Here is a 14,108-nt window from a genome sequence, read left to right as displayed (position 1 = left end):
ATGGATCAGACAATTGATACTACTCGAACTTTTACGGAACACGACGATACCGTCCACAACAATATTAAAGAATTTTAACAAATTAGTTAATAAAGATATATTTCGTAATATATTACATATAAAAAAAATATGTAATTACTTCATCATTAAAGACCTTATCTCTGCATTTAATTTCATAATAACTGTATCATCGATTGTATAACTTCCTGTTTTTAGAAGAGAATTACGTTCTTCTAGTAACGCTTGAAGTCGTTTATCATATTCCTCCGATTTCTTTAATGTACTTTTATTACTGTTCGGCATAATTTTCGAATCTACCGAAGTTGGTGTAAATACTTGACAATACACGCCTTTGTCAGTAAAGGATGATTTGGGTTTAATAACGTCAATTTCTTTTTGAATTTCGCTCAATAAAACTTGGTCATTAGTCAAGGCATTAGAATCTGCAGACAATATCTCCTCTAAACTATATAAAATGTATCTCATTGTATTAATACATTTTATAATGTATTGAATATAAAAATTATATACTTACTCCAAGTTTTGCAATTGTTCCTTACTGCTTTTTATTTGAACTTGTCTAGCTTCTTGAAATTCTCTTCTCATGCAGTGCATTTCACGAACTGCCTTGGCCCATTGTTCTTTGAAAAAAGATTTATTTTCTTGTGCATTTTGTAATTTTTCTTCAAGAATTTTTAATTCTAGTAATAAGTTTGTAGTTTGATCTTGTGTTAAAGAACCTTTCTGATAACTTTCTAATTCTTCAGACTGCTTCATTACAGTCAGTTGTAATCTTTCATTTTCATTACTTAGTTGATCAATTTGTGCTTCTAGAGTTGTTTTTTTCTTCTCAAGAATGTCGATCTATAAACCATCAAAAGCATGTAATTCCTTAATCGGTATATAAATCAAATTCCTTTACAAACCTTTGTTGTAAGTTCTTCTTGCATTGAATGAAATGATTCTTTAAGTTTTTTTATGGTTGATTCATATCTACACTGTAAATCTTCGTTTGCTTTCACCAATTTAGTTTCCTTTTCAAGACTTTTTAATCTTCGTGTTTTTAAATCTTCTGTAGCATTACTTAAACTATTTGCAAGCATTTTACATTGATTAACACTACAAGCAAGTTTTGCTTCCAAATTTTCTTTATGTTTTTGCCATTCTTGACTCAGTAAATTTAAATGACGATCTTCCTTTCTTTTTAACTAAATTATTCAGAAAAATTATAAATGGTGAAAATCTTATACACAATCAAATTTTCATTTACTATACACATTTGTATACCTCAACTTTAAATATTTCCATTTGTCTTTCTTTCCACGTTTCTAACTCATCAACTATTTTATAAGCTAAACTATCATCTAAAATAGGAGGTCCTAAATATTCACCTAATGTATAAATATAAATTATACACATTAGAAAAGTCAAAAGTAAATAATATAAAAGTTTTTAGCATGAACTCCTTACTTTGTGCATTTTTTCCAATTCTATAATATGGACCACAATCCTCTAAATTTAGTAGAACGTCTAAATTGCCAACAATATTTTGTTCCATATCATATAATGGTACATCACATAAGTATTCAGCCTAAAATACATTGACTGAATTCTAATAAGAACATACAAATATATAATATTATTCTTTATGTCACATTACCTTATTTTGATAGAATAATTGTTTAATATCAACTATACTTTGGCATATACATATTTTCGAATTTCCTTCTTCTTTATGTATAGTGATTTTTGGTGGAAAAGATAGCAATAACTGTTTAATTTCATCTATTGCTGATATAAAATGTAATTTACATCCTATATCTTGTAACTTTATTTTCTCTCCCAAAGAAAATGGTATGTTGGGATAAAATGTTGATACAATTTCAGTTTTTGGGTGGTGAAGTCTGAGTTCAAAAAGAGGTATGTATTTAGATCAAATATATTCCCACAGATATACATAAGAAGCTGAATTGAATAATACCGAATTTCTGCAGCTTTTGTCACTAGCACAGGAGATCTTAATTTGATTGCTATAAATCGAATATTTAAACAATAACAGTGGTATGCTTCTACACTATTAGAGTAGTCATTAATATTAGAGGGCAGTACATCAGTTGATTGTGAACATGCAGTCTCAATGAACTGTTTTTTGTTAAATTCACAATTTAGAGATGGTTTATTTATATTGTTATATTTATTTGTAAAATTAACCAATGGAGCATCTGTGGAATATTTTCCAAAATCACCTGCAGGATTTCTGTGGCAATCTATTTCACTTGCATGCGATTTCTAAAATGACAGCAAAAAGAAATTGTTGTTCTTTATTTGCGAGATTATAATTTATTAACAAAAAACTTACTATTTGATTTAAATTAGTTTTCAGTTCTTTCATGGAATTAGGAACAAGAGAATCACTGATCATAGTATTAGCAGTCTCTGTTACTACATCTGTATTACCTCCTGCATATTGCAATTTTAGCTGCAAATCAAGATATGAATTTCTAGCTTTTGCATCATCAATTTCATTTTTTTTGCGCAAGTAACATCGTTGTTGTAAAATACTGCTACTACTTTCTGTGTTTTTGAGAAATTCTTCAATACTATCAGTAGGAACTAGCGGTTGTAAATTTACTTCTGATTCACCCAAAATATCTTCTTTATATTTCAGATATATAAACAAAAAAGGTTTTAACTCTAAATAATCTTTCAGGACTCTTAATGAACTTCTGATCCTTATTACAATTTTCTCATTAAGCACCCAAAGGTCTCCACAATCTTTTTTAGGTCGATTAAAGTACATATCATTTTCTAATAGTTTACACCAAAAATACAAATCATTGTTTATATCTGTGCAATTTGTTGGTAACAATGAATGTAAATTCATTGCAGATATAGCTTTGATACTCAATAAAAATAATTCATAACAAGTATTTATAGGACCCAATTGTATAAGACGTTCATCATGAAGCAAAACTGGAACTATTTTAGAAGATTCAGTTGTTTGTTGGTATAATTCTCTATCTTTTAACTGTAATTTTATATTTTTAATGAAGCATTTATAAATATTTGTGATATTATATATATTAATAACTAAGCATTTACCTCCAACTTGGAATTTAATGTTGCAGGTTCTCTATAACAAACACTTAAAGCCAAAAGTAATTCAGGTTTATGCATTTTAAAATGACCTCTGGACCCTACTAATTTATGCCAATTAGCTGATACAACAGAATCAGTATTTTTAGAAATAACTTGTGCAGATCGTAAATTAAGTAGGAGGTACCCTAATTTTTCTTTGCATTCTACACTTTTAACAGCAAAATACTCTATCTTTAACGGAACTTGCCCAGATCTCATTCTATAAAATAAAAACTATGCTTTAGAAATAACTATTTGCGCGCAATAACTATTTCATCATATTCAACATACTTTCGTACTTTCTTTTCATCAAGTTCCCATACCAAATCATAATTGTATTGAGGATTAGGGTCTGGTTCTATAATTTCAGTTTCTAAAGAATGTCCATTGAGTGTTGCAATGATTAACATGGGCAGTGAAATTTCTTCAAAACCCTTACCTAAAAAGTTAACAGAAAACATCATTTTATACCCAAATATATGTTATTAATATCCAAGAATATATTGGATTAATTTAATAGTTTTACTAAACATAGTAGAACGTGCAATTGATGTACAGTAGATAAACATGTTAAATTAATATTGTTATTACAATGTCAACTATGATATAAAATTTACCTTCTTTTATATTTAATATAATTCGAGTATCAAAATTTACGGATGACTGCATCGTATCGTAATATAATACACAAAAATACTACAAATAAATTCCATAAACATTTAACGAATATCAAAGAGGTCAGTAAAATTCAAACTGGTTGCTATGGAAACACAGGACTTAATGCGCCATTTAGAAATACAATGGATTAATTTAAGAAACGGTACAATCTCGGTCATAAATTATAAAAAAATGAAGTAGTTTTAAAATCGACGTATAGAAAAAATGTTGTAAATGCAATTATCATAGTATTTTCTTCCAACCCTTTTGAAATTTCAAATGAGCGCCAATGGTACGTCATTCAACATAGACGACGAATTAGTTACGCATAATTGCTCGATAATAATTAACAGATACTCGTGAAGGATCAATACATAAATCATTTCCATAACGTCATAGGCTTGTATGCTTTCTGCAAATAGTTTCAATATATTGAAAAAAGTAGACTTTTAAAATATTAAATAAATATGATTGTTCACAAGGGAGGGCGTTGTCGTCAACACGAAATTGAGAACGTGCCTTTAATTTCGTTTCGAGTTGGCAGCACTGTCGGCCTCGTAACAAATCTCACCCATGTCGAGTTGAGCGCGAGAGACAGAAGCGTGAGCTTGTACGTGATCGTTTGTCCGCGTTCGACGGATCTTTCAAATAGCGTGCGTGCGATCGGTAGACGGTAGACGATCAGAAAAAAGTACGTTCGTAAAATCAGTTAGGCAAGGGGCGGTCGGTAAAATCTCGGGAAGATAGACCGCGAGGGACAGCATTAATCCCCGGCCTTGTGTACGTACTGGCACACGATAGCCGATCGGGCATACTGGTGACACGACTGCGGATTTTCCTTAGTCAAGAGAGAACATACGAAGCTCGTAAAGCGCGTGTGCTCGTGTGCGTGTCACTGGGAAGAGTTCAGAGCCGCTTCGGCGGCGCTCCCAAATCTAACCGCAGAATCGAGTCTGCGGTGGTGAGTGGTGGTTTTATCGGAGCACGTCTCAAGTACGATCGCGATCGCACGCGGCGGGGTCGTTTGTAATGGAGGAGGTTTCGGAGTGTATTCCCGTACGACGGAACAGTGTCGGCGATGCACGCCGTATCGACTGAAACGCGATATTTATCTTTAACCATTCCTCCCGGCCGGCCGGGCGAAAGAGGCAGGTCGAAATTGGTATGGAATCGTCCAGGGTCCTCGACACTCGGAACACTCGCTCCCGTCTGTGATAAACCACTAGCCGTTTAGAAGGAGACAGAAGAAGGGAAAAGAAGAGATAGCTGTGCGTGTGTTTCGCGCGTGTTCTCGTCTGCCCTCTTCATCTCGTATTAAGTGTAAACATTTCCTGAAATCCGCTGCGAGGTTAGGATAGCATGGGGATTGATCCCCTGAAGGCATCGACCGACTCGCCGTGACACCTGCGACTCGCCGTACGGTGTTTGTGCGTGCGTGTATGTGCGTGCTTGTGTATGTATCCTCCCAGGAAGCCGTTGGAGTATTATTTCCACCGGTTACCGTCCAAGGGAAGACCAAAGAAGAAAATATGTCAAGAATGGGGATCGATCCCCGAGATAACGTACATTGTCGCTGTTAATCGACCGGGCACACGTCGGGAATTTTCATCGTTCATTCGAACCTTTCTGTCACGTTAAACAGACTATCTCTGCCGCGACACAGGACACTCGCAACATGCAGAAAAGAGACGGTAGGGATACTCGCGAGAAGGAGCACGCTCGTAGCTCCGAGCGTGAACAGGAAGCCACGAAGAGAACCTCTCGCGGTAGCGGTAATGCTGCCAGATCCAACGTGCATTCCTCAAGGCATAGTGACTCCTCCGCCCCCACTGTACTCATGGTCGGCCCCAATTTTCGTGTCGGCAAGAAAATTGGCTCTGGCAATTTCGGAGAACTTCGGCTAGGTGAGTCTTTCTTCTATTTCTTTTATCTATTTTTTTTTAATCTAACGTTTAACGTTCCTGCTCGATCGTGCACGTTTCGCGTTACGTGTAACGACACGCGTTGGGTCAACGGTTAATATCCGCGCGTGAAAGTGGCTTCTTTGACGGTAGATCGAACAAAATGGAGTGGCTCGAAATTTCTTTCTAACCTTTCGGAACTGTCGCGCTGCGGTAACGAACGGAACCTTAAAGCGAAATTTCCTTCCGATCGATCTCGATGGAATTCGTTTCAGCTGATCTCGCGACCGAGATCGTTCGTTTCGTTTCCTATGTTATCCGCGCATTCTTCCCTAGTTTTCTGTTTATCGCCGTTTCACGAATTGCGAAATATTTTTCGAATCGCTTCTGACGAATCTGTCTCGGTGTAAATTCGTAGATGCTTTTCGTACATGCTTCGAATGCATCGTTTATCATTAAATTTCGTGTCTTACGCGAGTGACGTAATTCTACGATAATTTTATATCGTTTATCTGTGTCGAGAGAGAGAGTATATCGAGTATACAGATGTTTATGTTGGCCGATTACGACTTTATTGCCCTGTATGTTTACGGTACCTTTAAATGGATGAATCATTTAACCCTTTTCACTTCGTCGGTTGTCACTCGACTGTTATTATTTTTTTTAACTAAATTGCGGCAATATTTTTCTACAAAAGAAAACAAGACCGAATTCTGCCAACTTGAAACGTTTTATATATAAAACATTTATGTCGCTATGCATCAACCTTTTAGTCTTGCACTAAACACTGTTTATGGTTGGATAGGAAAGCTATAGCTACGTAATGTGTAAGTTACATTACGACAGATAAATATTATCTATATAGGCAACTCGTATTTCTATGACGGAAACTCTTAACGGATTCTTTACTGTTACGGTGCAAATATCAATGTTTAGCACGGCATATTATTAGGAGAATGTTAAGTTTTCAATTTGCTATCTTGGATGTCGCTTTAGGATGTTAGCAGAAAAATTCTTAGAATTATAAAAATTCTTAGTTACAATGTAACTCGAAATGTAACGAAAGGAACGAATTTTTAAGCTACTCTAATTTTCTAATTTGGAACACGTCAATTAAGTATTCTGACCTATCTAACGGTTATACAACTAATGTAGAAACTACAAAGGTTTGTGTTCTCAAAGGAATCAAGTACTTAGGTGAGCCTTGCTCCTCAAGAAACTTGTATAACTATCGAAGTTTGGAAACCTTCCTCGATTTCGGTGTGTGGATTAAGCTCGAAGTTTCAGTGTTTCCGTATAGAGAAATAATGAAAAACCTTAATAAAGAAACTTGCACTTTCGCACGTTTATTTTCAAGAAATTTTTTGTGGTTCAGCTTCGAATCCGTAGTCAATATAAAAACTCAGTTCTTTTTTTAAAGAAACATAGTTTGCACGCAGCAGGTATAGACAGTATTTACCGTGTAAATATTACAGAAGAATCGAGTCTATGTCATCAAGGTATGCACTTTACTTTGAACTTCGAGTATAACATGTGTTGTCTCGTAAAGTGTTAGAATCCGTCTGAAATTGAAGAAGTATTAAAAGCTATTTAAAGGTGGTAATTCGCTGAGCGACAGTTATTAGCTCATTATCTTTCTGGTCTCTCAATTTCAGAACGTTTTCACTGTTATATAAAAGTATCAAAGTACCTGTTGACGATTTCACGATTTGTCTCGCAGGAAGCTTAATAAGCCACAGCTGCGAAGGAAAACTTTTGAACGATAGTATACGTCTGAGCAAAACATGAATTAAAGTTGTTCTTGTCGGGTCTCTTTTCCGTTGTCTTTCTAAAATCGTACACGATGCTATGGTAAATATAGCTTGCATCGCGGAACGTGTTTACACGTTATCGGTTGAATTATTACCCAACTGCAAGTGGTCTCTCGCGTTGTCCTTATCACTGTATCGCGCACAGTTGGCTGATATTTCAGAATTAAGACTGCTGTTCAACTTTCGCAAGCTGTCTATTCTACTCGAGCTCGTTTGAACGTCGAGACTACAAAATTTTAGCCTCTTGTGATTCATCCTCGAATGATCAGCCACGTGTGAATCCCCATTTAGTTCTTCTGCTTCGTCGGTTTAAAATCCCTCCGACAAATTCAGACCGCGCTCTGCCTTCTGTTCGAACGCTTTGCCATTCGACTAATGTCCCTTCTTTGTATACGCTTCTTATTACTGTTCCAGGATTTCGGTTTTCAAGCTCGTTTCTTTGTACAATTTTTACTTACAAACTCAGTCCTTTTCCAGTATCGATACCAATGTACAGCGTGGAGAAAATCAATTGGCGAAATTCCGAATTTCCAAAGGTTTTACTATGTTGCAATTTGTAGTGAAGTTTCTTTGATCTACAGAGTAGAGGACGTCTCGATAAAACTGATAACAGCAATTGCTCGGAAACGGGTAATCTATGTTTCGTGGTATTAGTAACAGGAAGCGCGATCGTTCGATTTTGATCGTTTTAACTACGGAAATACAGGGGAATCATGGACAATGCTTATCCAGGAAAATAGAAATTAACGGGGTGTCGTACGCGTTTAGTTAACGGTATTTACTCGGAGAAAAAGCTGTGGTTGTTAATAATAGTTGGTCCGGATACGCACGTGCTCGTATGCAATTACCAGCGGCGATTTTAATTTACGAGCGACAATAACTGCGGTACTAACGATTTAGCGACATTATCTCTCGATAAGTTAGCGCTACGAGAGGTCGGTTGCGTTTCGTAGCTCGGTTGTCGATGATATGACTCATTCTTAATATTGAAACGTTGTCGTACGATTGCACAGGCCTTTTTGTCGTTCGCGCTTACTACATAAGATCAGACTACACGACAACATCGTTTTCATTCCATTCGCTGAAACTCTGTATCGATTTGTGCACGGGCCAACTGGTCGGTATAAATAAAATCCATGATGTAGGACTTCCATAATTTATGATCCTGCATGAATTCGAACCACGTTCGTAATAATACCCCGAAGAAAGTGTCGTTTCCCGCTCGATCCTTGCGAAAATCGAAAAGTATACGATATTGCACTTAATGGCTGCTTCTTTTATTCTGTTCGCTTAGGCCTTTGTTATATCGAAACAGGTGTTATTCGGGAGAGCCAGAAAGATCAGGGGAGAGTCGAAATCCAGAGAAAGCCTGGAGCCCTAAAAGAGGTCAGGTTTTAAACTCGGATGATATCGGAACCAAGATGCGTCGATATCGTCGAATCGATGATTGCATCGATTGGGTTAGTGCCTGAGTCGCAGTTGCTTTACATTCGAACGATTTCATGGGTAGCAATAAAGGTGTATTAATACCGGTTGTTCTTGTTCGTGGACGTTTGTCGTTCGACTAAATCACTGAAGTGTGAAGCGTACGAATGCTTCTATCGATACTCTCGATACTACTTTTGTCCCCGGTGCAATTATTCGATTCTCGTAAGTTATAAACCGTGTTTCGATCGAGCCGTTTTGTGTAATACTTTATTCAACTTTCTTCTGCAACATACGTGTAACAAATAAGCTTCGTTATAATAGCACGTCAAGGTCGTATTTTTATAGATTTTAACCGATTGCACGTGGAATCTTGCTGAGTATCTTGTCGAGATTTCGCATTGTTTCATTGTGTTCACATTATGGATGATTAACGAGCAATTAACCGTTCATTATCTTAATGCAACGATTATAAAGAGAGACACGCTACCGATTCGTCCGCTATTCCATTAATACTAAGTGCAGTCTGGTACTTTGAATTCAGCGTTGCTACCTTTCATCGATGCATCGAATCAGCAATCGAACGGTCATTTCAACGCGTACAAAGTCTCACACCTTGCAGTGCAAAATTTCTTCCTTATCAATTCGAAAAATAAAGATTAATTTGTGTCATGGGAAAATACAAACTCGAAACGCGTATTATGCTAGGTAATTGGATTCTTATTCCTATAATATTCCTACAATTATAAAGACGCTTATCACTCAGCGTTGATCGATCAGACAATAACGACAACGACGAGGAGACGGTCATCGAAGTCGTGACTCGTTCGGCACGGAATGCAAAACCGATCGTCTTTGCGGGTCTCTCGAGCCACGTGGTGCCATTAACGTGTATCGCACACACTCGTGTTATCAGTTTATCACCTTCCTCGTTGCTTTGGACGACCGTAAATGCACTTAGCCGACTCCGATCCAAGACGTGGTCAATTGTTGCGTTTACCTGCAGCTCCTCGAATCGCTGTATTATCGGTCGGTGTACATCAAATTGCTCTCCGAACCAAATTCACCAACGTTTTCCACGGTGTCCGTTATAAAAACAATTTTACGAAACGCGTACACGCCTCGGCAATCTTTCGCGATACACGTACATATATTTTGCATCGGCCTCGATCGCGTGAACGCTTAGCGAAGTGTGTTCGCGTGGAATAACTCGAGGACGCGTTTATTGATTCAAGAGCGATGCACGACAGAGAAATCTCTGCTCTGTTAACGATCAGCCGATGCTGGCCACTGATTTTAGCTTTGGACGTTTTCAGTGTCGAGTAGTTCCAAGAATCTAACGTTACATCGAATGGAAACGGTGACGCGCGGCGATTTAACGCACGGAGACTCTCGACAGGCGTGGAGAATCGTTTGCAAAAGATTTTCTATACGTTCTACGGATCGAAAGGATTAATTCGATATTCCTGGTTGAGCCGCGCTGTTTTAATTGCATTTCGCAGTAATCTGTTTCATAGTCATTCGCGTAAAACCGGTCAAACGAAAATGGTAAAACGATTTTAATATCGATGTTCGTTAGCTGAGCTAGCTGTCGTTTATTTGGAACCTTGAGGAGCTCGTACGGAAACAGGAAGTACGAAATTCCAAACCGTAAGCCACAGAGTGGCGTACGTAAAACCGATCTTCCGGTCGTACCTGAGGGGGTCGATCCCGTCTGTTATTAGGTTCCCACGGTTACGTTCTAGGGAAATTGATCGAATCTTTTCGAGAAGAACTCGTTTCGAATTTATTTCTCTTCTGCACATACATTAATATTGCCGGTTGTAACGACCGAATCGAGGTTTCCTGTTTTCACGGTTTAATTGCTCCGTTCGAATAGACATTCTGTCGATTAATTCTGCTTTAATTTATTCACTGTCTATAATTGCGTAACTTTCCGAAGCTTCCCGTTCCGAACAGCGAAAGCGTTTATCTGGACTGGTAAACAGAAGCCAAGGAAATCGCGTCGATTTTCTCGAACTTATTTTGTTTTATGGCTTGTTCGTGTGTTTGCTTTCTGATTCGAGACAAGCAAACAGCTGCGAGCGTGTTAATCTTACGCGAACGGTTGTCAAATTACTCACGGTCTCAAATTTTCACTGTTTCAATCGAAGTACATCTTCAAAATTTATGTCGATGGGCGTTGATTCAACGTTATCACTTCTTTACAAGTATTCCAGCATTTCGAGTCGTAAGAAATTTACATAAAGGTCGATAATCGACTCTCCTTTTTCGACCCCGACGACGAACAACGTTAACCGTCGAACAGTCCTCCGCGATCCACTTTCCGAATACGGTAACGTTCCAAGTTCTCGGTCAGCTGATTCACTCCGGTTGGCCAGCTGACTCTCTTAATTTCCCCCATGGCGAACGAACGAGTGGTTGTCGCAGCAATTTTCCAGCGTGTTCGGTCGTCGCACCGTGACCGGTCCAATCCTTCAGGCATCGGTGTGAATTCGTAGCCGTGCACGGGAAACGTGGCTTCAACACAGAGCCGCGTTGCACGCACACCGTGTCGCGACGAGCTGTTCGAGGGCAGGTAGCAAGTACCTGTCTGCTCGCTCGACTCGTTGGCTCGAGTGACTCAGGAGAGAACCTGATGACTGCAAAGTGAAATGAACTCGGCCCCGGATCCGGCTAGACTAGCCGTACACCGTATAACGTCCTTTTAACGCCGCCTCGTTGCTGCCTGCCTGCCTGCTTGCTCGCTTTGCTCGTTTGCCTCTCACTCTCCTTATGTTTCTCCCTCTCTTTGTACCTGGCTTGTACGCCAGCTCGGCAACGGAAACGCGATATATTTTTAGACAGCCACTTCTTCGGCTACTCGGACTTGACCCACGCGGTATTAACGGTGTCAGGCGCGTGTTTGTACGCCAGTCCACTTGTTTGGTGGTCTTGCCCGCTGCTAATTACTTCTCGATCGCCTTCGGACGCTCGAGGTCGACCTTGCGTTACGAAAAACGCGCTGCATCCGGAGAGGATCGTTGGCAGATCATTGAGGAACCGGAGTTCTGAACGCATGGAGATCCTACACGCGCAGATCTAACGTATGAAGATCAAATGCGTGGAAATTCAGCGGGCGGAGATGTAATGGATGGAGATCTAGGGTATGAGGTTCAAACGCGTGAAAATTCAACGTTTGGAGGACCAAACGCGGAAATGCAACATGTGGAGATCTAACGTGTAGAGATTCGACGTATGAAGATCAAATGCGTGAAAATTCAGCATGCGGAGATCTGAAGGGTCGAAGGTCAAACATCGAAGATCTAGTATGCGATACATGACCCTCATGGACTATTTCTATATAGCCGAAACTGACCGATGAGAGAGTGTAGTACCTGTTATGCAACGGAGAGGGTGGAAAGAGATAAATCTAACTATCATCGAGCAATAAATTGAATTGATCGTTTACCAATCTATTCGTACTTCGTTCGAAGGTTCAACGACTGTATGATTGCGCGTTCCATGCGTATTTCCCGATGTTTTTGCAGCGCACGTCCGTGCGAAACCAGAAGGATGAGTGCACCGTCGAACACGCCTGTTTTGCAGTACACACATGATTTTGCAGGTAACGATGCGTCCCCTTACCGCCCAAATTTTTCGACCACGCTTCTGTTTATCGACTATTGTGATTGGATTTGTTATTTGCAACGGGGTTTCAAAGCGTGATGTAACGAACAAACTTTCGCTAATTAATTGCCTGTGTTCGAAAACAACTCGAGTGTTGTAACGTTAGCTGTTTATATCCAGAACCAGCGTGTTCAGGATACGCATCAAGCACGATCGTTCAATAAACGAATTTTTAATGAAAAAGCAGGGTGTACCTTTATTATTTACTGCGAAAGATCCAGTTAAAGTTCGTTGCATGAGCAATATATTCCGTAACATAAATTGTGGTAGTCTTCTTATTCTTTTTAAAGTAATCTAATCTTGACGTAATGAGTACAGGAGTAATTATAGGTTTTCTCTGGTGCATTTCAATTGGTTCGTGACATCTAAGACGCATTCATCTCGCAAGGCTTGCAGTAGCCGGAAAGTGCAAAGGGATTGCGTTGGAAACAGCTGTTGCAGAGGAGTGAAATTAAAGCGGACGAAGTTGCTACAGATCGTGGGATTTGTACGGGATAATTAGTTGCTATTTCTTGCGCATAATCTCTATTTTGTCAAGATCATCATGTATAATACAGTACTACCTCTTAAAAGCGTTCAACGAGGTCATCTTGGATAGTAATTAAAGATAGGGCGACATGCAATTTGTAATATAGAAATCTTTTAATTTTAATCTACTTTCGTATTAACTTATAAACATACTACAACTAAAAGCAACGCAAGAAAATATTTGTAAAATTAATTGTACGAGGGTGAGTCAGTCACGCAACGGGGAGACAAAAGCACCTCGTATGTAGAGGAGCACATACACGTTTGGAAGAGCACCTGGTAACAGAGCGAACAATTTCCAAGTTCTCATGGCAAACAGAATCGAAAGTCTAAGTCACTGAAGGAACAGGAATTCGAAAGTCCAAGTCATTGAGGAACAGGGAGCTGAAGGTCCGTATAGATCAGTTTCGCAAACAAGCAAACTGTATTATTGAAGTTTTGTCGGTGACTATCGTCGGTCCTCCATTTTCTGCGAATCCTGATTGCGCATTATCGTGCACGTGTAAAACGAAAGGCGTCAGCAAACAGCTTATGGCGTCAGAAGCGACGCAGAGAGCGTGGCGAACGGTTCTCTTTTGCTTTTCGCGCAGTTCCATCGGTTAACTTGTCCTTCTATCAGACCCGATGCTGCTGACAATGATTTATGCCTGGCCACGCGTATTGGCAGAGATTCCGCGGTTTTGTCGAGGCAGGTCGTTTCCACAGGAAAGTTGCTCTCGACCTTTGCGATTCGTCCTTTAATCCTCTCGACATTGAATATGAATTCAGTTCATCATTTTTCATATATATACATAGTCTACATCTTATAAGTCTTGTACCATCTCACTAGATTTTTTGCAAGATGTGATCTGTTTGGAAATACGAGTGTTTAGTCTCTTAACTAAAGAAAAGACTCGTAATTTATAGAAGGTTCTTTTAGCTTGAAGCGTAGATCATGATCGAATCGCTTGTAGGTGAGTCGTCCGATCGTTTGGAGCAA

At 38.9% G+C, this 14,108-nt stretch overlaps 3 protein-coding genes across 17 annotated transcripts in view; 1 reads left to right on the top strand and 2 right to left on the bottom strand.

The window, feature by feature from the left end:
- Positions 1-82: 82 nt before the first annotated feature.
- Positions 83-4,101, bottom strand: rha. Of its 4 annotated transcripts, none has more exons than XM_012281306.2 (11): positions 3,756-4,101; positions 3,430-3,577; positions 3,103-3,358; positions 2,360-3,028; positions 1,982-2,289; positions 1,661-1,904; positions 1,471-1,591; positions 1,288-1,391; positions 927-1,208; positions 536-864; positions 83-466 (listed from the first exon to the last, which is right to left on the bottom strand). In XM_012281306.2, the coding sequence occupies exons 1-11, from the start codon at positions 3,805-3,807 to the stop codon at positions 136-138; spliced, it is 2,844 nt and encodes a 947-aa protein (XP_012136696.1). In that variant the 5' UTR covers positions 3,808-4,101; the 3' UTR covers positions 83-135. The 4 variants fall into 4 exon arrangements, with proteins under 4 accessions (XP_012136696.1, XP_076394231.1, XP_076394230.1 ...); XM_076538116.1 differs by having other exon boundaries at positions 2,360-2,479; XM_076538115.1 differs by having other exon boundaries at positions 3,438-3,577.
- A 263-nt stretch (positions 4,102-4,364) lies between these two features.
- The window catches only part of gish (casein kinase I gish), a 38,315-nt gene continuing 28,571 nt past the window's right edge, over positions 4,365-14,108 (top strand). For 4 of the 12 annotated variants that reach the window (XM_076538135.1, XM_076538134.1, XM_076538131.1 and 1 more), the window contains exon 1: positions 4,368-5,699. In XM_076538135.1, the coding sequence (XP_076394250.1) occupies positions 5,471-5,699 (229 nt within the window). In that variant the 5' untranslated portion in view covers positions 4,368-5,470. Of the gene's footprint in view, positions 5,700-14,108 lie in introns of all 12 variants that reach the window. The other 8 variants (XM_076538136.1, XM_076538132.1, XM_076538128.1 and 5 more) reach the window with 7 other exon arrangements.
- On the bottom strand, positions 6,007-11,680 carry LOC143265513 (uncharacterized). Its single transcript, XM_076538137.1, has 3 exons — positions 7,603-11,680; positions 7,387-7,524; positions 6,007-7,258 (listed from the first exon to the last, which is right to left on the bottom strand). The coding sequence occupies exons 1-3, from the start codon at positions 7,760-7,762 to the stop codon at positions 7,248-7,250; spliced, it is 309 nt and encodes a 102-aa protein (XP_076394252.1). The 5' UTR covers positions 7,763-11,680; the 3' UTR covers positions 6,007-7,247.

Source organism: Megachile rotundata, chromosome 12, assembly GCF_050947335.1.
Source record: "Megachile rotundata isolate GNS110a chromosome 12, iyMegRotu1, whole genome shotgun sequence".
Taxonomy (NCBI): domain Eukaryota; kingdom Metazoa; phylum Arthropoda; class Insecta; order Hymenoptera; family Megachilidae; genus Megachile; species Megachile rotundata.
The sequence above is the reverse complement of the archived record's forward strand: the minus strand, read 5'-3'. Positions and strand labels throughout refer to the sequence as shown.

What these genes read in the sequence shown, in the direction of transcription:
- rha (XM_012281306.2), bottom strand. Translation starts at nt 3,807, where the DNA reads ATGCAGTCATCCGTAAATTTTGATACTCGAATTATATTAAATATAAAA. An exon ending in GATGAAAAGAAAGTACGAAA is followed by an intron (nt 3,359 to 3,429) that starts GTATGTTGAATA and finishes TTTATTTTATAG; the next exon opens with AATGAGATCTGGGCAAGTTC. An exon ending in AATTATTCTATCAAAATAAG is followed by an intron (nt 1,592 to 1,660) that starts GTAATGTGACAT and finishes AATGTATTTTAG; the next exon opens with GCTGAATACTTATGTGATGT.
- LOC143265513 (XM_076538137.1), bottom strand. Translation starts at nt 7,762, where the DNA reads ATGAATCACAAGAGGCTAAAATTTTGTAGTCTCGACGTTCAAACGAGC. An exon ending in GAGAGACCACTTGCAGTTGG is followed by an intron (nt 7,525 to 7,602) that starts GTAATAATTCAA and finishes GTACGATTTTAG; the next exon opens with AAAGACAACGGAAAAGAGAC.